This window comes from Nycticebus coucang, chromosome 6, assembly GCF_027406575.1.
Source record: "Nycticebus coucang isolate mNycCou1 chromosome 6, mNycCou1.pri, whole genome shotgun sequence".
Taxonomy (NCBI): Eukaryota; Metazoa; Chordata; class Mammalia; order Primates; family Lorisidae; genus Nycticebus; species Nycticebus coucang.
Genome location: NC_069785.1, coordinates 2,577,511 through 2,600,079, shown reverse-complemented (window position 1 = coordinate 2,600,079; position 22,569 = coordinate 2,577,511). Strand labels below are relative to the sequence as shown.

Here is a 22,569-nt window from a genome sequence, read left to right as displayed (position 1 = left end):
TCCCAGAGAAGCCCAGTGTTTGAACTGCATCTTGAATAACTGAGTTAAAAGTTTCCTAGGCAGGCAGAGGTAGGGAATGCAGAAAGAGGTGGAGGGGCAGCTGGCCTCTCTGGGACCACATATGTAAAGGCACAAAGTGGAGAGAACAGATCACTTGTTCAGGGTCCTAAGTGGTCTAGGCACGGTGGCTCATACCTGTAATCCCAGCACTTTGGGAGGCTAAGGTGGGTAAGATTGCTTGAGACTAAGAGTTTGAGATCAGCCTGGGCAACAGCCCGTGCACCTGTCTCTACAAATAAGTGTTATAAAATTAGCCAGGCATGGTGGCATTCACCTATAGTCCTAACTAGGTGAGAGGCTGAAGCAGCAGGAGGATTGAGTGAGCCCAGGAGTTTGAGGTTATACTAGTCTGTAATTGGGTCACTGAACTCCAGCCTGGGCAGAGCAAAACCTTGTGTCTTAGAAAAATAAAGAAGAGGGAGGGTAATGGGTGGGGCTGTACTACCGTGCATCTTAGAATGGGTACAGGTGAAACTTACTAAATGCATAATTTTTTTTTTTTTTTGTAGAGACAGAATCTCACTGTACCGCCCTCGGTAGAGTGCCGTGGCATCACACGGCTCACAGCAACCTCTAACTCTTGGGCTTACGCGATTCTCTTGCCTCAGCCTCCCGAGCAGCTGAGACTACAGGCGCCCACCACAACGCCCGGCTAGAAACTTACTAAATGCAGAATACAAATGTCTACATATAATAACTAAGAAAATGCCATGAAGGCTATGTTGAAAAGTTTGATGAGAATATTTCAGATTGTATATGAAACCAGCACGTTGTATCTCTTGATTGCACTAATGTACATAGCTACAATTTAACAATAATTAAAAAAAGATAAAGAAAGAAGAGGTCCTGAGGGAGTAGGCAGGGTTTGACTCACCGTTTGTGTGCCAGGCTACTTTCTAGAGGCTGAGATTGTGTTGGCGAAGAAGACTGTGAATCAGGCAGTAAAGGAGAGTCAAGGTAGTTTGGGTAGTGATTCTTGTAAAGATGGAATGAACAACCAGGTGATAGCCTGAGTTAACTGGGTGTGGTGAGGACTCCTTAACCTGGAGGTAGGGAGGTCAGACCTCTAAGAGGACTGTAGAGAGGCCGTGACGGTGAGTGGCTGGTAGCTGAGAGGGCCAGGAGAAGAGTGTCTGAGAGGGAGTTTGGCCCTTCCAGAACCTGGTAGTTAGACTAACACAGCCTTTATGAACCAGTTTCCTTATCTTCACCTTGTATAATAATGGTACCTTCCTACCATGAAGGATTACGGTGAGAATTGAACAACTTAAAGCAGCTGAAGAACATGAGCACAGATGTGAATGAGAATTTGGGCTCAGCGCCTGTGGCTCAAGTGGCTAAGGCGCCAATCACATACACCTGAACTGGCAGGTTTGCATCCAGAACGGGCCCACCAACAATGACAGCTGCAATTAAAAAAAAAAAAAAAAATAGCCAGGGGTGGTGCCTGTGGCTCAAAGGAGTAGGGCGCTGGCTCCATATACTGGAGGTGGTGGGTTCAAACCTGGCCTTGGCAAAAAAAAAAAAAAAACTGCAGAAAAAAAAATAGCCAGGCCTTGTGGTGGGCACCTGTAGTCCCAGCTACTTGGAAGGCTGAGGCAAGAGAATCGCTTGGGCCCAGGAGTTGGAGATTGCTGTGAGCTGTGATGTCATAGCACTCTACCCAGGGCAACAGCTTGAGACTGTCTCTCAAAAAAAGAATGAGAATTTGATAAATTCTGGTTATTTTTATTACATCGTTTGGGGAGCCCTTTAAGGAATTTAAGTCTGAAAGTGTTGCACAGTTTTGTTTGTTGCAGAAAGCTTCTTCGTACAGTAGGGTGGAGCATGAAGCAGCTGTTCTGATCTAGTGTTTTATTTCCAGGTTTTGGGCAAGGATCACCCTGATGTCGCTAAGCAGTTGAATAATTTGGCCTTACTGTGCCAGAACCAGGGCAAATACGAAGAGGTGGAGTATTATTATCAAAGAGCCCTTGAGATCTACCAGACAAAACTGGGACCTGATGACCCCAATGTAGCCAAGACAAAAAATAACCTGGTACGTTGGCAGAGGCATGGTTCAAGGGGTGTGGGCGAGAGTGCTGCTTCCCAAAATCCGAATGTTTCATAGTTTAACCTGGAGATTAAAATGTATGCTTTATCTACACGGGAAGGCTACTCAATATTGTATCTTATTTTATTTTAAGGCATCTTGCTATCTAAAACAAGGAAAGTTCAAGCAAGCAGAAACACTGTATAAGGAGATTCTCACCCGTGCACATGAAAGGGAGTTTGGTTCTGTAGACGGTAAGAAATATGTTCCTGCTCCTAAGCAGATGTCGTTGTAAATATGTTCAAAATGGTTATTTCCAACTTGGATTTGGTAATACTCAGGTTATTGCAACATATTTTTAAAATGTATTTATTCTTTTATTTTTAAGTTTTTGTGGAGACGAGGTCTTACTCTGTTGCCCAGGGCAGTCTTGAGTACCTGGCCTCAAGCAGTCTTCCCGCCTCAGCCTCCAGAAGTGCTGGATTGCAAGTGTGAGCTGTGCACCTGGCCATTCAGTATGGACTTTTGTTTGAATTTTAGAAACAGAAGAGTGGACACAGCATAGTCTGAGCATTCGCTCCCTTGTTTGCTCATCTGCTGATTATTCAGTAAATGCAATTTCATGGCTCTGTGCTGTGACTCGGGAGCACCTGTCGGCCCTCACCTCATTGTCCTCCCTGCTGCCCTTTTCCAGAGTCCATGCTTGCTTCAGGCACAGCCTAAATCCATTCACCCCAGAAACATCTGTGGAGTCACTCATGCTTACTAGGGTTGCTCTGCAATCAGTGGTTCTCTCAGTGTGGCTGGAGTCCAGCCCTGAGCACCTGGGGACACGGCAGACGTGCACATCCTCATGCCCGCTACCCCTGCATGCCGGATTATTCTGCTGCCACATGGAGCCATGGCTGTGTGTTATAAGTGATTAATACACACTTATAGAATGGCTGATTACTTTAAATAATTTAAATTGTTTGATCAAAAATAATTATGTGTTAATTTTTCTCCATCAGTTATTACATAAGGCATTCAGAATGAGGACATTTGTACTAATGTGTAGGAAACTTCAGAAGGTAGAGGGAAAGAGGTGTTTTGGTTAATTTATATATGTATACATGTACGTATGCACACACACAGGTATATACATACATACACATGCATACGTATTTTTGTCCATCAAGGTATTTTATCAGCATGAATATATTGTATTCCTAGAAAATAATCCCAGGGCTAGGCTCGGCAGCTCATGCCTGTAATCTCAGCATTTGGAGGGTTTGAGTGGAAGGATCGCTCAAGCCCAGGAATTTGAGACCAGCTGGAGTAACATAGAATCCCAGCATCCCTCCTATGTGACTCTTGGTGGTCCCTGATGCCAGCTGAGGTGGTCAGGAGAGTGAAACCAACAGGCCAGGAGCAGATGATTCCTCTCCCTGGAAAGAGGGTTGATTTTTTTTTTTCCATAATGGAGGGTTTCTCTCTTAATAAACGGGGCAGTTGGGCGGCGCTTGTGGCTCAAGGAGTAGGGCGCCGGTCCCATATGCCGGAGGTGGTGGGTTCAAACCCAGCCCCAGCCAAAAAAAAAAAATAAATAAACGGAGCAGTAAATATACCTTTTGCTATAAGATTATAGTAGTGCCTCAGTGCCTTATATTGTTTTCAGAAAACAGATCCTGCTTGCAGTCGTGTGGCAGTTCACCTAGAGTCTTACCCTGGCAGAATGCTTTCCTTTCCCGACCTGGCTGCAGAGGCTGCTCTGCTCGGTAGTGATTCCAGGCCATCACCTTAATGCTGCTTTATAAAAATTCTACTGTTGGGATAGACTTCTTCTGATTGGCTGGCTTTTTGCTAAATATAGTGGCACGAAGTTCATTAATTGGTTCCTAGTTAAAAGCATTTTTTTTATACTCACATTTTTGTTCCCTGAAACAGAGCAGAAAGGCATTTTTTCCCTTAGGTCAGCTGCAGATGTGTCCCATTGTGTCAGTTCATAACAGCATCATACTGGTTTTCTATTGCCCCTGGTGTATAAATTGAATCAGTGGCCTACCTTGTTATTAAGACACCAAGCTATGTTGACTTGTACCAGATTCTGTTTAGTGGACATAATCAAAGCTGCGCCAAATAACAGGGCCAATAAGTTTTAAATATTATTCACCTATTAATCTGTTTGTTTATGTTTTTAGAGACAGGATCTCGCTTTGTCACCTAAGCTGAATGCAGTGGGACAATCACAGCTCACTGCAACTCAAAGTCCTGGGCTCAAGTGATCTTCATGCCTTAGCCTTCTGAGTAGTTAGGCCTATAGGCAATTGCCACTATGCCTGGTTAATTTTGTAGAGAAAGGGTCTCACTATGTTACCTGGGCTGGTCTCCAACTTGTAGCCTTGAGGGATCCTCTGGCCTCAGTCCCAAAGTGGTGGGATTACAGATGTGAGACATCTCACCTGCCCTAAACACTGTTCACCCTTTTAAAATCAATGTTATTTATAGGGCTGGATATGGTGGCTCGCCTGTAATCCCAGTACTCTGGAAGGCCAAAGCAGGTGGATTGAACGCAGCCTGCGCCAGAGCGAGACCTTGTCTCTAAAAATAGCCAGGCTTTGTGGCAGGCACCTGTAGTCTCAGCTACTCTGAGGCTTGGGCAAGAGAATTGCTTAAGCCCAAGAGTTTGAGGTTGCTGTGAGCTATGACGCCATGGCATTCTACCGAGGGACAAAGTGAGACTTGTCTCCAAAACAAAGAAACAACAACAAAAAAATACTTATGGCTCTCGCCTGTAATCCTAGCACTGCAGGGGACTGAAGCACGTGTATTGTTTGAACTCAGGAGTTCAAGACTAGCCTCAGCAAGAGCGAGACCCTGTCTCTAAAAAATAGCCAGTCATTGTAGTGGGCTCCTGTAGTCCCAGCTACTTGAGAGGTTGAGACGAGAGAATCACTTAAGCCCAAGAGTTTGAGGTTGCTGTGAGCTGTGATGCCAAGGCAATCTACTGAGGGTGACAAAGTGAGACTGTCTCGGGGGGGAAAAAGTCAATATTTACCTCAACTCCTACTAAGCAAATATCACCCTGATACCAAAACCAGGAAAGGTCACAACAAAAAAGGAAACTACAGACCAATCTGCATATTATTTTTATTTTATTTTTTTTTTGTAGAGACAGAGTCTCACTTTATGGCCCTCAGTAGAGTGCCGTGGCCTCACACAGCTCATAGCAACCTCCAACTCCTGGGCTTAAGCGATTCTCCTGCCTCAGCCTCCCGAGTTGCTGGGACTACAGGCGCCCGCCACAACGCCCGGCTATTTTTTGGTTGCAGTTTGGCCAGGGCCGGGTTTGAACCCGCCACCCTCGGTATATGGGGCCGGCGCCTTACCGACTGAGCCATAGGCGCCGCCCAATCTGCATATTATTAATGAACATTGATGAAAAAATACTCAGTGAAATCTTAGCAAACATAATTCAGCTACACTTAAAAAAAAAAAAAACAACAGGGTGGCTCCTGTGGCTCAGTGAGCAGGGTGCCGGCCCCATATACCGAGGGTGGCAGGTTCAAACCCAGCCCCCGCCAAACTGCAACAAAAAAAATAGCCGGGCGTTGTGGCGGGCGCCTGTAGTCCCAGCTACTCCTGAGGCTGAGGCAGGAGAATCACCTAAGCCCAGGAGTTGGAGGTTGCTGCGAGCTGTGTGACGCCACGGCACTCTACTGAGGACAATAAAGTGAAACTCTGTCTCTACAAAAAAAAAAAAAAAAAAAAAAATTCATCACAACTAAGTGTGCTTCATCCTAGGGATGCAGGGGCTGATTCAACATACTCACATGTAATTCACCACATAAACAAATAAAAACAAAGACCATATGATCCTTTTAATAGATGCAGAAAAAGCATTGGACAAAATTCAGCATCCTTTTCTGATAAGAACACTTTAAGAAATTGCTGAGATAAGACGTTCCTTAAACTGATAGAAGGCATCTGTGACAGACTCACAGCCAACGTCACACTGAACAGAGAAAAACTGAAAGCACTCCTCCTCAGAACTGGAACCAGACAAGGCGTCCTCTGTCGCCACTACTCCTCAACATGGTGCTGGGCGTCCTGGCCAGGGCGTCAAGCAGGAGAAGGATAGCAGGGATTCCCAGATGGAGACCGAGGAGGTCCAGCTGTTGCTCTTTGCTGATTATTTGATTTTATACCTAGAAAATCCCAAGGACTCAACCGTAAGAATTGATAAAGAAGTAGAGCAGTGTCTGAGGTTATAAATCAGAATACACAAATTAGTAGCCTTCATATACACCAAAGACAGGCAAACTGAGAATCAAATCAAAGACACAATAGCCTTCACAGTAGCATCAAAGAAAATGAAATACTTCAGAATATATTTACCAAAGGATGTGAAGGATCTCTAGAGAGAGAGCTATGAAACACTGGGAAAAGAAATTACAGAGGATGTTAATAAATGGAAGAACATTTCATGCTCATGGCTGGGAAGAATCAACATTGTTAAAATGTCTGTACTACTCAAAGAAATCTACAGATTTGATGCAATCTCCATTAAAACACCAACATCATTCTTTAAAGATCTTGAAAAAATAGTTCTTTGTTTCGGATGGAACCAGAAAAAACCCCAAATGACCTATAAAATAACAAATCTGTCAGACTTGAGGTTATACCATAAGTCTAGAGTGATCAGAACACCAGGGCATTGGCATAGAAATAGAGATGGAGCAGAACAGAGACTCCAGAGCTGAACCAGGCCCCTGCTGACAAAGCCAGCAAGTACACACCGGAGAAAAGAATCCCCAGTCCACACAGGTGCTGGGAGAACTGGTGAGTCACATGTGGAAGACTGACAAAATGACATTCTGGATAAAAGATTTAAATCTAAGATAAGAAACTAAAAAACCCTAGAAGAAAGTGTGGAAAAAACTTTTTCTTTGAGCCATAGTCTCACTTTGTTGCCCTGAGTAGAGTCTGTAGTGTCACAGCTCACAGCAACCTTTAACTCTTGGGCTCAAGTGATTCTCTTGCCTCAGCGTCCCAAGTAGCTGGGACTAGAGGTGCCCACCACAACGCTCATCTATTTTCAGTGGGGGGGGTCTTGAACTCCTGAGCTCAGGCAATCCACTCATCTTGGCCTCCCAGAGTGCTAGGATTACTGGTGTGGGCCACCTCGCCTAGCCAAAAACTCTTGACAGAATTGGCCTAGGGAAAGAATTTATGAAAAAGACAAAAATGGGGCGGTGCCTGTGGCTCAAAGGAATAGGGCACTGGCCCCATATGCCAGAGGTGGCAGGTTCAAACCCAGCCCCGGCCAAAAACTGCAAAAAAAAAAAAAAAAAGAAAAAGACAAAAATGGCTCAGTGCTTAAAGCTTAGTGGCCAGGGCTCCAGCGACATATACTGGTGCTGTTGGGTTCCAACCTGGCCCGGGCCTGCTAAAACAACAATGACAACTACAACAAAAAAATAGCCAGGTGTTGTGGTGAGCGCCTGTAGTCCCAGCTAGTTGGGAGTCTGAAGCAAGAGGATCGCTTAAGCCCAAGAGTTTGAGGTTGGGCGGTGCCTGTGTCTCAAGAAGAAGGGCGCTGGCCCCATATACCAGAGGTGGCGGGTTCAAGCCTGGCCCCAGCCAAAAACTGGTGGTGGTGGGGGGGTGGGAATAAAAGAGTTTGAAGTTGCTGTGAGCCATGGCACTCTACCCAGGGCAACATAGTGAAACTCTGTCTCAAGAAAAAAAAAAAAAGAAAAGAAAAAAATAAATAAATGGGACCTGATCAAATTAAAAAATTTCTGTACAGCTAAGGATACAATCTGCAAAGCACAGAGACAGCTTACAGAATGGGAGAAGATATTTGCCTGCTATGAATTTGACAAAGGGCTAATAACCCGAATCTACAGAGAACTCAAGCAAATCAAGAAGAACAGATCAACCCAATTAAGAATTAGGCAAAAGATATGAACAGAATATTTTTTTTAAGACAGAGTCTTTGTCGCCCTGGGAAGAGTGCTGTGGCATTGTAGCTCACAGCAACCTCAAGCTCTTGGGCTCAAGTGATTCTCTTGCCTCAGCTTCCCGAGTATCTGGGACTATAGGTGCCCGCCACAACACCCGGCTATTTTTAGAGATGGGCTCTCACACTTGCTCAGGTTGGTCTTGAACCTATGAGTACAGGCAATCCATCCGCCTCGGCCTCCCAGAGTGCTGGGATTACAGGTGTGAGTCACTGCGCCTGTCCTCATGAATAGAAATATTTCTCATGAGGACAGATGAATGACCAAGAAACACCTGAAAAAATGCTCATCATCCTTTATTTTCAGAGAAATGCAAATCCAAACCACTTTGAGATACCACCTAACTCCAGTGAGAAAGGCCCACATCACAAGGTCCCCAAGCTGCAGATGCTGGCCTGGGTGTGCAGGGAAGGGAACACTCATGCGCTGTGGGTGGGACTGCAAACTAGTGCAGCCTGCACAGAAAGAAGCATAGACAATCCTCAAAGAGCTAAAAGTAGACCTTCCATTGATCCTGCAGTCCCATTACTAGGTGTCTACTCAAAAAAAAAGATACTTTAAGGACATTTGCACTCAAGTGTTCATAGAGGCACAATTCAGAATTGCAAAAATTTAGAAATAGCCCATGAATGGTTAATAAACTGGTATATGCACACCATGGAATACCATTCAGCCGCAAAAAGATGGTGATTTGCTATCTTTTGTAACAAACTGTGGATATGGAGAATATTCTCCTGCGTGACGTATCACATGTCCCTAGTACTTAATTAGAACCAGTAGATTAGCAACTACACGCTAAGTGAGAGAAAAACTCCATTACATTCAAGGAGGGGAACAGGGACTGGGTACCCCCCTGAGGGTGTGCTGACTGCGTGCACACGTCCTGGGTGTAAAGGACACAACTGCAGCCCCGACTTCAGCCTCACAGAAGCAGACTGTGGGCTGGCCCCACGGTAGTGGGTCATCAGAGGCTTTAACACCAGCGTCGTTACAGTGGGTATTCAGCCTCTCGCTGCTAAATTTGACTGGCTTAGAAAACTAAACAGAACAAAAGCAAACTATGTAACCTAGTCATATGTACCCCCATATTAATCTGAAAAGCCCTCAATATTTAAAACTCTTGTAGTTTTACTAATGTCTTATGACATGGATAATGTTTACTGAGCTCTTAACCACATATCGAAAGACAAAACAGGGCAGCACCTGTGGCTCAGTGGGCAGGGCACTGGCCTCATATACCAAGGGTGGCGGGTTTGAACCTGGCCCCTGGCCAAATTGCAACAAAAAATAGCCAGCAGTGTGGGGGGCACCTGTAGTCCCAGCTACTTGGGAGGTTGAAGCAGGACAATTGCCTAAGCCCAGGAGTTGGAGGTTGCTGTGAGCCGTGACGCCATGGCACTCTATCAAGGGCAATTAAGTGAGACTCAGTCTCTAAAAAAAAGACAAAACAAAAAGCTCATTATCACTGAGGCTTAACAACTTCTATTTTGTGGGCTCTACACATATTGTGTTTCAATTTACAGTATAGTTGAGTATCTCTTGTCCGAAATGCTCCAAAATTTGAAACTTTTTGTGCATAGACTTGTTACTCATCATAGTGTTTCGGATTTCAGATTTTCGGATTTGGGATGCTCATTCAGTCTGTGTGCAATTTTTTTCTTCCCTAGATGAAAATAAACCCATTTGGATGCATGCTGAAGAAAGAGAAGAATGCAAAGTAAGAATATACCATTTTGAGATTTTCTAAATTGAATATACTATATTCAAGATAATTATTCATTTGAAATTATTTGTTACAATTTAGGGAAAGCAAAAGGACGGAACATCTTTTGGAGAGTATGGTGGCTGGTACAAAGCCTGCAAAGTTGATAGGTATGTCTTTTTAGTTGGAAAAAACAACCAAACAAAAACAACCAGGGCAAAGTAGTAGTATTCTCTAGGGCAACAAGTAAATGACCCAATGCAGAAAACTCTTAAAGACGTTGTGGTAGCTCATTCCCCTGGTTTCCCAAATTCCAGTTGAAGCTTTATCCCACTAACATTGCAAATGAGATCATGCACATATGAAACCCACCTTAATATAATGGTTCTGGGGGTGGCGCCTGTGGCTCAAGAAGTAGAGCACCGGCCCCATATACCAGGGACCAGGGCAGGTTCAAACCTGGCCCCGGCCAAAAACTGCAAAAAAAAAAAATATATATATATATATAATGGTTCAGTCCATTAGCACTGCTTTGTCCAAAGTAACTGAAGGGGAAAGATAGTATGTCCAGGGGCCTGGGAAAACAGCCCTTTGCAACACAGGGAGACACTCACACACCCGTCTTTTTCTTACAGTGCGTGGGGCTCCATGCTCTGCAGAGGGGAGGGGAGGGGAGGCCCTCTGAGCACAGCCCCCAGAGCCTGGCATCTGTGTGCTCCACCCCACATGTGGCCCTGCCACAGCCGCTGTCCCTGAGCCTGAGTGGCACACCCTCCCTGCCTGTCTTTTTCCAGTCTTAACTTTCCTCATTCTTTGAGACTCAACTTACTGTTCATGTATTTCAGGAAAACTCAGTGAGCCCTAGTTTGTAATTAACTGAGTCCCCTGTAGCGCTCACCATAAGATATTAAATCCCCGTCTTTCCTTGTTCCCCTGTTGTGTATTTGCATCAGAGAAACAGTGGATAGCTTCCTGACTTCTGTACCTGAAGTGCCCATCAGTAAGAGAGAAACAATCTCTCCAAGTACCTACATGTACAAAAGTCAATCTAGGTTTACATCTAATTTTCTAGCAAGACTGTGCTGTCAGGAGTGCAGAGATGTCAGTGTCCTACCCACCCACACCCCGCCCGCCTGCTCACTGCTCCGTTGCGCATGAGGTGTCTGACCTGTGCCATCAGACCCTGTTGACAGAAGTTCTGGTTTGCTCTGCCCTCACCTCTGTTTGTGGACAGAGGGAGTATGTAAATGGCAACGTTTAAAACACTGACCTCATTACTGCCAGACACAGACTAAACTCTGTTTCCAGGGCAAAGTGTGCTGGTCACACCAGACAGACATTTCTGTTAACGGAGTGGCCAGTGGGCTGTGAGAACCACCCCAGCCTGGGTGGATGCAGGTGTGCCTGGCCCTTGGGGCTGTCTCTGGGAAGTGTGGGATCAGCACCCTTCTGGGAGGTAGGGCCACTGGGCGCGATGGCAGGTCTGCAGTTTACAGTTTTAAAAAGTGCAGAGAGTTGTGGCGGGCACCTGTAGTCCCAGCTACTTGGGAGGCTGAGGCAAGAGAATCGCTTAAGCCCAAGAGTTGGAGGTTGCTGTGAGCTGTGTGATGCCCCGGCACTCTACCTAGGGCCATAAAGAGAAACTCTGTCTCTACGGAAAAAAAAAAAAAAAAAGTGCAGAGAGGCTCAGCGCCCATAGCTCAGTGGTTACAGTGACAGCCACATGCACCCAGGCTGGCGGGTTCGAGTCTATCCTGGACCAGCTAAACAACAAAGACAACTGTAACAACAAAAAAAAATTAGCTGCACATTGTGGTGGGTGCCTGTAGTCCCAGCTACTTGGGAGGCTGAGGCAAGAGAATCGCTTAAGCCCAAGAGCTGTGAGCTGTGACACACAGCACTCTACTGAGGGCGATATAGTGAGCCTCTGTCTCAAAAAAAAGAAAAAGTTAAAATGCACTCTAACCAAAATGTTAGGTCAGCCAGCCCTTCAGCATGTGCGCTGCTGGCAGCCGCTCTGCCAGAGCTCGGGTTTCATGCTGTGTTTGTCATGTGCTTCCTTGTAGTCCAACTGTTACAACTACTCTCAAAAATCTCGGGGCACTTTACAGACGGCAGGGCAAATTCGAAGCCGCAGAAACGTTAGAAGAAGCTGCCATGAGGTCACGCAAACAGGCAAGTCACAGCTTTTGTCTTTGTTCAGAACTTTGAATTTATGAATTCTCTTTCATACCATTCTCTTTCTTTTTATTGAAAGGCTGATTTAGCAATATAAAATCTTGACTATTGTAGTTTGTATAAATAAAGTTACATCATTTAAAAGGCCTTTGATACTACACCAAAAGCCTGAACGGCAAAAGAAAAACCAGATTTATCAAAGTTCAAAAACCCTCATCATTCACTGCTGGTGGAATGTATAATGTAGCCCCTGTGGGAGAGTGATGTTTGTCTAAAAGTTAAACTTAGACTCACCGAGTGGCCCAGCGGTACCACTCTGGATGTGTACTCAGGAGACTGAAGGCTGGTGGGTGCACCCCACCCCACCTGCCACCAGCCCCTCCTCACCTTCCACTTTATCTGCTAGAAGAACCACTGCTCTGAGTTTTTCCCTCCCCTGATTCAGAACCATTATTTTTTTCCTAGTGAAGTTTAAATACCTCAGAAATACGTAAGAACGTGTAATTGCTGTTGGGTCTCACTGCCCTCCCCTCCGCTGGCAGGGTCTTGACAATGTTCACAAACAGAGAGTGGCTGAAGTGCTGAATGACCCTGAGAACATGGAGAAGCGGAGGAGCAGGGAGAGCCTCAACGTGGACGTGGTCAAGTACGAGAGTGGCCCTGACGGAGGGGAGGAAGTGAGTATGAGCGTAGAGTGGAACGGGGTAAGTACAGTACACAGCTGGCACGCCCGGGAGGCCGTCTGGGGCACGGCTGCACCCTCCAGGCCCTCGTCTCTCACCTGTTGACACTGTCCTCTCAAATTCAGTGCCCATTAAGCTTCTGAGTTCTCCCTGTCTGCTAAAGCTGAAGTCTGTTGTTTGTTTGAAGTGGTAATTTTCTTCTTAGGAACCCATGAAAGCTGTTTGGCTTGGAGCACTTACATGCTGATTGAGTGTCCTGGCTATTTAAAGCATAATCCATAATCTGGTTTCATCTTAATATTGGGATCAGTGCTACAGTGGCAGATAACTAACTTGCTCCTTTAACTCACACATTTCATTGCTAACTTGTGTTTCTAACGTCACTGACCAGGTTGCACTAGATTTTGTTAGAGTTAATTAAAATGCTGTTTAAATGGAATTGGGTTTTAGAAAGCAACAGCTCAAAAACAAAATTGGTGGGGCGGCCGCTCTGCCTGATGCCCCTTGGTCCTGAGTGCCGTGTGTCTCCACTCGAGGCCCAGGAGTGGGGCTCTCACAACTGCTGGGGAGGCTGTTGGGCAGACCAGAGCTGCATGGGCTCTGCCTCTGGGATTTCCTGCCACTACTGTTTATCCAGTGGTTGCCAAAGAGCAAGTGGCCTTTTGGACATTTTCTCTGTAATGAATTTTTATAACAGGAATAATTTTTTTGTACATTGAGCTGGTGTCTTTGGAATTTTGCTTTATCAGGAAGGGTTGTTGAATGCAGAATGCAGCCTCTCTCGGGGAGTATTGATTTTTAAGATTTAGCAGTGCAATTTGATGAGTTGTATTGTACAGAGGTTTTGCCAAATTATAGTTTTGGCCTTTCTTACAATCTATTTTATTTTCTGAATCTATTTATTCTTTAGGACTTTCCATAACTGTAGCAATTTTGTAAGAGGTAGCATTCTAAATAAACATTTTGTAAAAAATGTTCGTAGCCAAAATTTGGGGGGAAAGATTCTCTCGACTGTCTTTATCTGGCAGCTCTCTTGCTTTGTTTTTTTCTGTGCCAAGACAACCAATCAGCATCTGCTCTGCTCACTGACCCAGCTGGGCGGTAGTCCAGAGCTGAAATGATGCCTGGGCGGTCCTCCTCTTGCCCGCGGTCCATCAGAACTGTGTACTGTACTCTCCTCTCGGCTGCTGCTGCCCCTGCATGCTTTGTACAGAAGGGCAGGTCCCTTCTCTAGCTTCCAGAAGGCAGGATGCAGATTTTGATAGCCCAAATGAAGTTTTGGAGGAACTTTCTCTGGAGACAGTATTTCTAGGTCCATATTTATATAAAGGCAAATGATGATGAAATTGCCCAGCAGCTCAAAGTTCTGTTACAGTTTTCAGGCGCACTCAGGCTGTGGAGAGCTGCTCCGTCTCCGTGCAGGGCACATGGGTGGGCTTCCTCATCAGGCCTGCCCGCAGGGGTAAGAGCAGCTGCTTCTGAGTGCACACAGCCCCTCCTCCCTGTCTCCCCCTCATTTGGATATGTTAGTGGGGGACACACGTGCACTGTGACTGGGTATCTCCTGAGCAGCATACTTGACTTTAGACATCGGTAGTTTTGTACATTTGACCAGAGAGTCATCCCAGAGTGTGTTGGCCGTGGGGTTGATTGACTGAACAATCGGTGACTCTTAAGTCACCCAGTGTAGGGTCCCCAGCTCCCTGTGAGCAGCGGAGCCTTGGGTGAAGCCTTGGGTGAAGTGAGCGCTTCACTGAGGCTGCCCAGGGCCTCCCATCCTTCGCAGGAAGCCCTTGGCCCAGACTGACAGGCAGTGCTGAGCTCAACCAACTTGATTTGAATTTCATTTTCAAAGTATAGTTTTATTATTTAAAAATAGTCAGTGATGGAGTCTGTATACTTAGGTGCTTCTTGGTCATGAATGTGATTGAGGTCAACCACCCGCAGTAGGAGCAGCCGTCTCCAGTGTCAGGTCTGACTTCCACATAGACGCAGTGCGGTCAGCACGCCCGTCTGCTTTTGTAGAGGTGTTAGAATAAAGTTCCTCACGACGTCCTGTTTAAGTGAAGATTTCCCTGAGATTGCAAATGATCTAAAAGCTGTTACTTTGCAGCCACTTCTTTGTGTGCATCAGGGTTTTCTTTGGTATTACATAATTAAGATAAAATAATAGATGGGGTGTTGAGACAGATGTTAAGAATATACCCGTCACGGGCCGGGCGTGGTGGCTCATGCCTGTAATCCTAGTACTCTGGGAGGCCAAGGCTGGTGAATTGCTTGAGCTCACAAGTTTGAGACCAGTCTGAGCAAAAAAGCAAGACCCTGTCTCTACTAAAAATAGAAAAACTGAGGCAAGAAGATTGTTTGAGCCCAAGTTGGAGGTTGCTGTGAGCTGTGATGCCATGGCACCCTACCCAGGGGAACAGCTTGAGAGTCTCTTAAAAAAAAATAAATAAATAAATAAAAAGAATATACCCGTCACCTGTAAGTCAGATTTTTTTGGGTCTCTTAAAGAAAGCTTCATTATTCCATTGACTTACTCTATTAGAATAACTTGTTCTATGTTTATAGTGAGAAAGTGACTTTTAGATTTTATTTTATATTGGGATTCTGAGTAAGATTTTAATTTTAAAAAAGGCCTTAATACTTTTGTAAAACATTGACAGTTGCTGTCATGGGGAAACCGCTGTCGCTCGCTCTGCCGGACAGTCTGGCCTAGCACAGCATAAACACGGCAGCCTTCGATTGCGTTATTTATGTTCACCACCTATCCTCGGTATAGGGCTTAATTTTTCTCACTATACAGAAATAACGTTTAAAACAAAGGGTAACGGTGTTGAAGGAAAGGCGAATGAGGCGTCATTAGCTGCCTCCTGTCGACTTGGTGTGGTGTCACACAGAGAAGTGTCCCCGTGATATTCCAAAATAAAATTTTATAAGAAATAAATGGAAGGTCAGTGGCAGATGTTAGTTATTCATAGGGAGTGTTTGAGTTAAACTCTGGATGTGGTAGATGATCTGTTTAGGGAAGTGTGCATTGTGAACATCGTGATTCACTGCAGGCCACTTCCTTGACCTCGGTTTTGTATAAAGTGTGAGTCTCATGAGTCTAGTGAGTTCTCTTTTACACTCTTGCTTCTGAAAATGCAGATACTTTGTATACAAATCCTTTTCTGATCAAAATTTCGCTTCCTTTAAATTACTGCTGGATTTTTTTTTTTTAGACAGAGCCTCAAGCTGTCGTCCTGGGTGGAGTGCTCTGGCATCACACCTCTCACAACCTCCAACTCCTGGGCTCAAGCGATTCTTCTGCCTCTGTCTCCCAAGTAGCTGGGACTACAGGCGCCCACCACAATGCCCGGCTATTTTTTGGTTGCAGCCGTCATTGTTGTTTGGCGGGCCCTGGCTGGATTCAAACCTGCTAGCTCAGGTGTATGTGGCTGGCACCTTAGCCACTTGAGCCACAGGCACTGAGCCGCTGCTGGATGTTTTTTAACCAGTACTTTATTCATTCTAATTAGAAGCCCACCTTCCTAATGTAAATATTCTTCCATAGCAATATAAGGAGGTAGCTGGCTTTGAAAGTGTTAGAATGCAGTGAACCGCCCAGGCCCTCGAGCCCATGTGAATAGGAATTAGCCTGGGCAGGGTCGGCCTGCCAGCCTTCCTATGCCTCTCATGGGCTCAGGGAGGTGCTTGGGTGGCCAGGTAGGGTGGTCAGCAGACTGGCCTGAGGTGGGCAGACCCACTCCACTGCCTGCTAGGGGTTGGGGAGGAGCTGGCCACTGGGAACTGGAGGAAGAGAGAAAGAAAAACCTGAAGTACTCTTGGCATCCACCCAGTGTCTAGTTAGTTTGTTACACGTAACATTACTGTAATGTATAGCACTGAATTTGCAATGAACAGTGGGAGCTGCCCTATTTGTGGAAGTATGTGAGCATTTTAACATCCTTTTTCTGAAGTGCTACAAGAAGTTATGTTTTCTTGTTCTCCCAACATTCTTAAGGTGTTGGTAACAAGTTTTATTTTTCCATTTTAAAGATGAGAAAAATGAAGCTCGGGCTGGTTAAATGACTTGCTCAGCGTCCCATGGTGAGTCCGAGCGGGGGTGTAGGCCACCGTCTGGCCCTTCTGTTGAGACTGTTGGCTTTCCTTGCTGGCAGGACCCAGGATGTGTTGCTGCCTGTGGAAATTTACTTTATTTTGGTTTATCAACTGCATGTTTAAAATGTGCTGTAGATTTTTAAAGTCCATGATTTCTTAAAGTTTCTGAAATGTCTCAAATGTTTTTAAGAGAATGGAAGTCACCTCTTTACAGTGGCCCCATAGATGTTTTTCATTTCAGAATTTCTTCTGTGTACAGTTACTTTTGAAACTGTTTATGCGAGTTATCAAGGAGATTTCTAACAAATTGTTAATCCTATGTACTCTTAAAGATTGAGTTTTACTTTGGTGACTGTGAGGAGTGAGTGAGCCCATCTAGATTCTGTGATACACCCTGTGGCCCAGCACCTGTGCTGCGCAGGGCCGCAGGGGCATAAGACGGTAGTCCCCAGAACTCAGCCATGCACGAAGCAGCTAAGCTATGTGACCTAGAAATACTGTGAACCACACTGTGCTAGATGGAGCCTGCTGCCCTTCCTTGCCGAGGTTTCACGTGGGTTTTCTCTCTCCTTTCTGTCTGACAGGCCTAGCCGCCCGTGTGACTCTCACACTGTCTCCTGCATGACGGGCGGCGCCCCCTCCAGCTTCTCTTCTCTCTCCAGTGCTGCCCGCTGTGTCTAGCAGTCCCCTAGGACCTGTCCGAGCTGCACCTCTCTGTGACTGGCCATTCCTGTCTGTTGGTGCTGCTGTCCTTTTTTTGGGGGGGGGGGGGATCTTGGTTTCTGTATACATGTAGCTTTGCCAGATATGTACTTAGTAGTATAAACTGTATTAATAAAATCCATTTACTGTGTAATACATGAGTTTAGAAGTTAAGAGCGATTAGCTGTTCACTCTGATAGCAGTAGTTAATAGTGTCACACAAGGTGTCACTACAATGGCATGATGGTGGCCTCTGGGCGTAGCTGAGCCCCCAGCGTCGGGGATGTGCTGCACATGCTCCGAGGTACCCAGAGCCCAGGGAGCCCTGCCTGGACCTGGGCCTTCCTAGGTACACCCCAGTAGCATTTGCTAGGTAGTCTGTGTGGGATTCAGGCATTCTGCTTTCTCTACTAATCTCTCAGTGCTTGGTGAGTTGTGTATTTGTGTCTTTCTAACTTCTAATAAACTTACTCCAACTGACCTGTACCTTGGTGTCTGTCTGCTCAGTAGAACTTCTCACCTGTCCCACGAAATGCAGCATGGCGTAGCTTCTAAAAGTAACGGGGACAATGTTAATTAATCTCACTAAGTGATTCATTCTGAGAATAAACATTGCTGAATACACATTTTCTTCACTCTGTGTTTTTGATTTTCATGTCCAGATATTGTCAAGTATTTTACATATTAATGTCTGAATCAATTAAGATGAAAGCTGGATAACTCTGACTTGCTTCCTACAGGGTGTCTGAGCAATTGCAATTACTTGTATAGAATGAACGTTTAATTTTCCAACCACATTTATAATAAACATTTAATGCCACTGCTCTGTAAGATTGACAGAAGGAAACGTTATATCCAAGTATTACATTTAGATGGAATTGTAACAAGGAAGCAGCCTCTGTCCTGTGTAAATGTTTTGGGTCCTGTAATAACCTGGATCAGATACTTACCTGTTTATTAAATGGGGGTTTGACTTTGGTGATATCCTAGAAGCTGCTTTAATTTTCTTGAGACTTTGTGTGCTATCTTTTGTCTCAAAATAGCAATATAATTCATTTTCCATTTGGGATATGATTATTTTGTTTGAATGAGCTTTCTCATGTTCAAATGTTTCCATAATCGTTGGATTATCTTTAATGCACTTGAAAAGGATAATTTCTGTTTAAGTATATTTTTGTACCTGGCAAATTGGTGGTTTCTGTAGGACTCGTATCGCTAGTGAGTCCCAATGAGCAGGTCAGCCTTGGTGCAAACGCCTGTTTGCATCCAGCTGTACCTCCTGCAGGGTGGGAGGGAGAACCACCTGCAGCTTCACTTTTGTTCACGTTTTTTTCAGGATGGCACTGGATCTTTAAAACGCAGTGGTTCCTTTAGCAAACTCCGGGCTTCCATTAGACGCAGCAGTGAGAAGCTGGTTAGGAAGCTGAAGGGAGGAAGTTCACGGGAGAGTGAGCCGAGGAACCCTGGGTAACTATCTCTTCCAGCTATCCTGACACACCTCACATGCCAAGCTGTGGCTGGGTTATTTCTCTGCCTGGTACAGATTTCTCACCCACAGGCTTCAGAAAACACATTCCAGTTTGGTTTCTATATTTTAGTAATGGGAAAGCTTAATAGTTTCTGTCTAATTTTTCCCAGGATAAGGTGAGAAATAATTGTGAGACTTCTTGTTAGTAGCTAAAAGGGCTGATACCTTTAAAATTTATTTATGGAATTCTTTTATTTTGTTACATGTTCTTTGTAGCAGTGAAACATGGGAAAATTTAATGTTAAAATATTAAGGGTTTCAAATTTGTTTATTCTAAAAAATGTTTACTCTAGATATGCATTATTTTTGAGATTAGCATTAGTTTAAATCTTTAAAAATCAGATGTAAGCTATAGCTGTATTAAATCTCATAAGGTATATAGGGAGAAAAATGGTTTTAAATAGATGGATCAGGCCGGGTATGGTGGCTCATGCCTATAATCAGAGCACTGTCGGAGGCCAAGGCAGTGGGGGTATGGGATTGAGCCCAAGAGTTCAAGACCAGCTTGAGCAACATAGCAAAACCAAAGAGTTTCTTGGGAGATTTTCAAAACCTTAAGTTTAAGAAAAGGTTTAAGTCATGGGCCTTAGAGTCTTTTGAACAATAACATTTACGTTGTAAAAGGAGTTTGATTCTTTTTTTTTTGGCCGGGGCTAGGTTTGAACCTACCACCTCTGGCATATGGGACCGGCGCCCTACTCCTTGAGCCACAGGCGCCGCCCAGGAGTTTGATTCTTAAGAATAGTCTTTGCAAGGCCTGTGTGGTGGCTCACACCTATAATCTAGCACTCTGGGAGGCAGAGTTGGGTGGATTGCTTGAGCTCAGGAGTTCAAAACCAGACTGAGCAAGAGAGAGACCCTGTTTCTACTAAACATAAAATAACCAGCCGGGTACAGTGGCAGGTGTGTGTAGTCCCAGCTACTCGGGAGGCTGAGGCAAGAGAATCACTTGAGCCCAGGAGTTTGAGGTTGCTATTGAGCTATGATGCTACCTTACTCTACCCAGGGGGACAAAGTGAGACTGTCTCCCCCACCCCCCAGAAAGATAGTCTTGCACCTGCCAAGGTGCGTTATAGGCAGCCTTCTTTGCTGCTGTGTCCTCCTGTGCCCTGTGTCTGGCTCACTCCCAGATGGTGCTGGGTGCACTTCTCACAGGAGCTCTCTTTCCTCTGCTCTTCTGTGTAGGTCAAACGTCCTAAATGGTACCTACTTTTTAAAGATTGGGTTTTTTTTTTTTATTTTGTAAAACTGTATTTTACAAGTGATCCCCTTTAAGTTCGGCGGGAAAGAATTCTAATCATCTCAGGACTGTGGCACTGAGTTCCTTTGGAGAACACAGTGGAAATAATAAGGTTACATTCTTTTCAGTTGTTTTGTTTATTGTTTTGTTTGTTACTTTGTCATTTTAGAACAACTGGGCTGGGCTCAGTGGCTCATGCCTCTAATCCTATAGCACTCTGGGAGGCTGAGGAGGGTGGATTCCTTGAGCTCACCAGTTTGAGACCAGCAAGAGTGAGACCCTGTCTTTACTAAAAACAGAAAAATTAGCCAGGCGTAGTGGTTCATACCTGTAGTCCCCGGTACTCGGGGGAGGCAAGAAGAGAGCTCAAACCCAAGAGTTTGAGGTTGCTGTGAGTTGTGACATCACAGCACTCTACCCAGGGCGACAGAGTGAGACTCTTGTCTAAAGTAAAAAAAGAAAGATATGTCCACTGTGCTCCCTCTCAGTGTCTCTGGGGGAGCTCTGAGACCCGCTGCCACACGGCCAGCCCGTGGGCTGCAAGTTGGCCCAGCCTGCCTTGCAGTGAGGCTTGGGCCTCCCGGCTCCACTGTGTGTGCCCTAGGAGTCTCTCTGCTGGTAGATGGAAGTTTCTGGTGGTTTGTGAGAGACGTGTGGTTCTGAGGCAAGAGCAGTGGTTTGTCCTTTGTTGGGAATTGTCACCTATCACCCCCTTCCACAAGTGTTCACCAACTTGTTTCTGGAGAGGGAGTGTTTAGAGCTCCATGAATGTCGGTTGTGATGAAAACCACCTGGGAGCTCAAGTCTTTAAAGCCCATCTGGGCTTCTAGAAGCTTGTGAAAACTTAGCAGCAATTTGTCTGTGATGAGACAAATGAATTCTTACTGAGGAGAATAGGTTACAAATTGCCTTTGGAATAGTGCCCTTATTTTAAAATGTTTACATCTTATTAGAACTAAAATGATAGGTTACTGTCTGCCTCTTTATGGATTTTGAAAGATTATGTAAAACTTTTGATAGCAGATCTGAAGAGTATGCCTGACTGCAGAATTTCCCTTCCTTTGCACAACTTGATGAGCAGAAGAGGTCTTTATGTCAGAATGCTCTGTGTAGGCTATTATTTAATTCTTTGAAGGAAAACACATTGGTTATTTGCGGTTCTGGATGCTTTGAAGATTTTTAGGTGTGAAGTCCAGTTACAGTGGCAAGTGGTGACACATGGACCTTGCTTCCCATGTGAGAGAGCTCAGAACTTTCCTGTGTTTCCATGTTCTTTTCTGTCTTTACTGTGATAAAGGATGTCGCAGTGTGTGGCTCCTCCTCAGTTGTAGAGGTGTGTTCAGTATGCTCAGCCCCGCGGCACTGCAGCTCCTCACTGAGGGAAAGTAGACCCCCTGGCAGGGATGAGCGCTTTTAAGTGCCTTGGAAATTTTATCCCATAAAATGCATAAAACTGAAGCATCTCTCCAAGTAGCAGTAACAGCATTCATTAATTGGGCCAGTAGTTCTCAAACATCTTTTGAAGGGTTTGTTCAAACATAAACTGCTGGGCCCCTCTCAACTGTCCAATCCAGTGGGTCTGGGTGGGGCCCTATAATTTGCATTATTCAAGTGTTTCCATAGTGTAGGGCTGCTGGCCCCGGAGAACTTGTGCTGAACTAGACATACCAGGGCAGGTGTTTGCAGCTTGCTGTTCAGCCTCCTTTTTTTTTCTTTTTCTTTTCTTTTTTTTCTTAAGACAGAGTCTTAGTATGTCACCCTCAGTAGAGTGCTGTGGTGTTGCAGCCTACGACAACCTCAAACTCTCGGGCTTAAGCAATTCTCTTGCTTCAGCCTCCCAAGTAGCTGGGACTATAGGTGCCCACCATTGTGCCCGGCTATTTTTTAGAGACGGTGTCTCACTCTGGCTCAGGCTGGTCTTGAACCTGTGAGCTCAGGCAATCCACCCGCCTCGGCCTTCCAGAGTGCTGGGATTATGGGCATGAGCCACTGTGACCGGCCAGCCTGACTCTTCAACAGTTGGTGCACCAAGGGTTCTGAATGCCATTGTGGTTTTTGCTTTTATTTATTTATTTATTTTGCAGTTTTTGGCTGGGGCTGGGTTTGAACCCGCCACGTCCAGCACATGGGGCCGGCGCCCTACCCCTTTGAGCTACAGGCGCCACTCTATTTTTTTAAGACAGAGTCTCACTATGTTTCCCTCAGTAGAGTGCATACACTCAGTTGAGTGGCATAACAGCTCATAGCAACCTCAAACTCTTGGGCTCAAGTGATTCTCTTGCCTCAGCTTCCCAAGTAGCTGGGACTACAGGTACCTCCCACAACGCCCGGCTGT

At 45.2% G+C, this 22,569-nt stretch overlaps 1 protein-coding gene across 19 annotated transcripts in view; it reads left to right on the top strand.

Moving 5' to 3' along the window:
- Window positions 1–22,569, top strand: part of KLC1 (kinesin light chain 1) — a 66,303-nt gene that overhangs the window by 31,833 nt on the left and 11,901 nt on the right. For 8 of the 19 annotated variants that reach the window (XR_008380533.1, XR_008380537.1, XR_008380538.1 and 5 more), the window contains 7 exons: window positions 1,925–2,098; window positions 2,247–2,346; window positions 9,765–9,814; window positions 9,902–9,969; window positions 11,866–11,974; window positions 12,520–12,681; window positions 18,803–18,933. Coding sequence is in view for 13 of the 19 variants with exons in the window: in XM_053593040.1 (XP_053449015.1) it covers window positions 1,925–2,098; window positions 2,247–2,346; window positions 9,765–9,814; window positions 9,902–9,969; window positions 11,866–11,974; window positions 12,520–12,681; window positions 18,803–18,933 (794 nt within the window). In the remaining 6 variants the exon portion in view is untranslated. Of the gene's footprint in view, window positions 1–1,924; window positions 2,099–2,246; window positions 2,347–9,764; window positions 9,815–9,901; window positions 9,970–11,865; window positions 11,975–12,519; window positions 12,682–16,701; window positions 16,753–17,348; window positions 17,947–18,802; window positions 18,935–22,569 lie in introns of those variants that run through there. The other 11 variants (XM_053593050.1, XM_053593047.1, XM_053593048.1 and 8 more) reach the window with 7 other exon arrangements.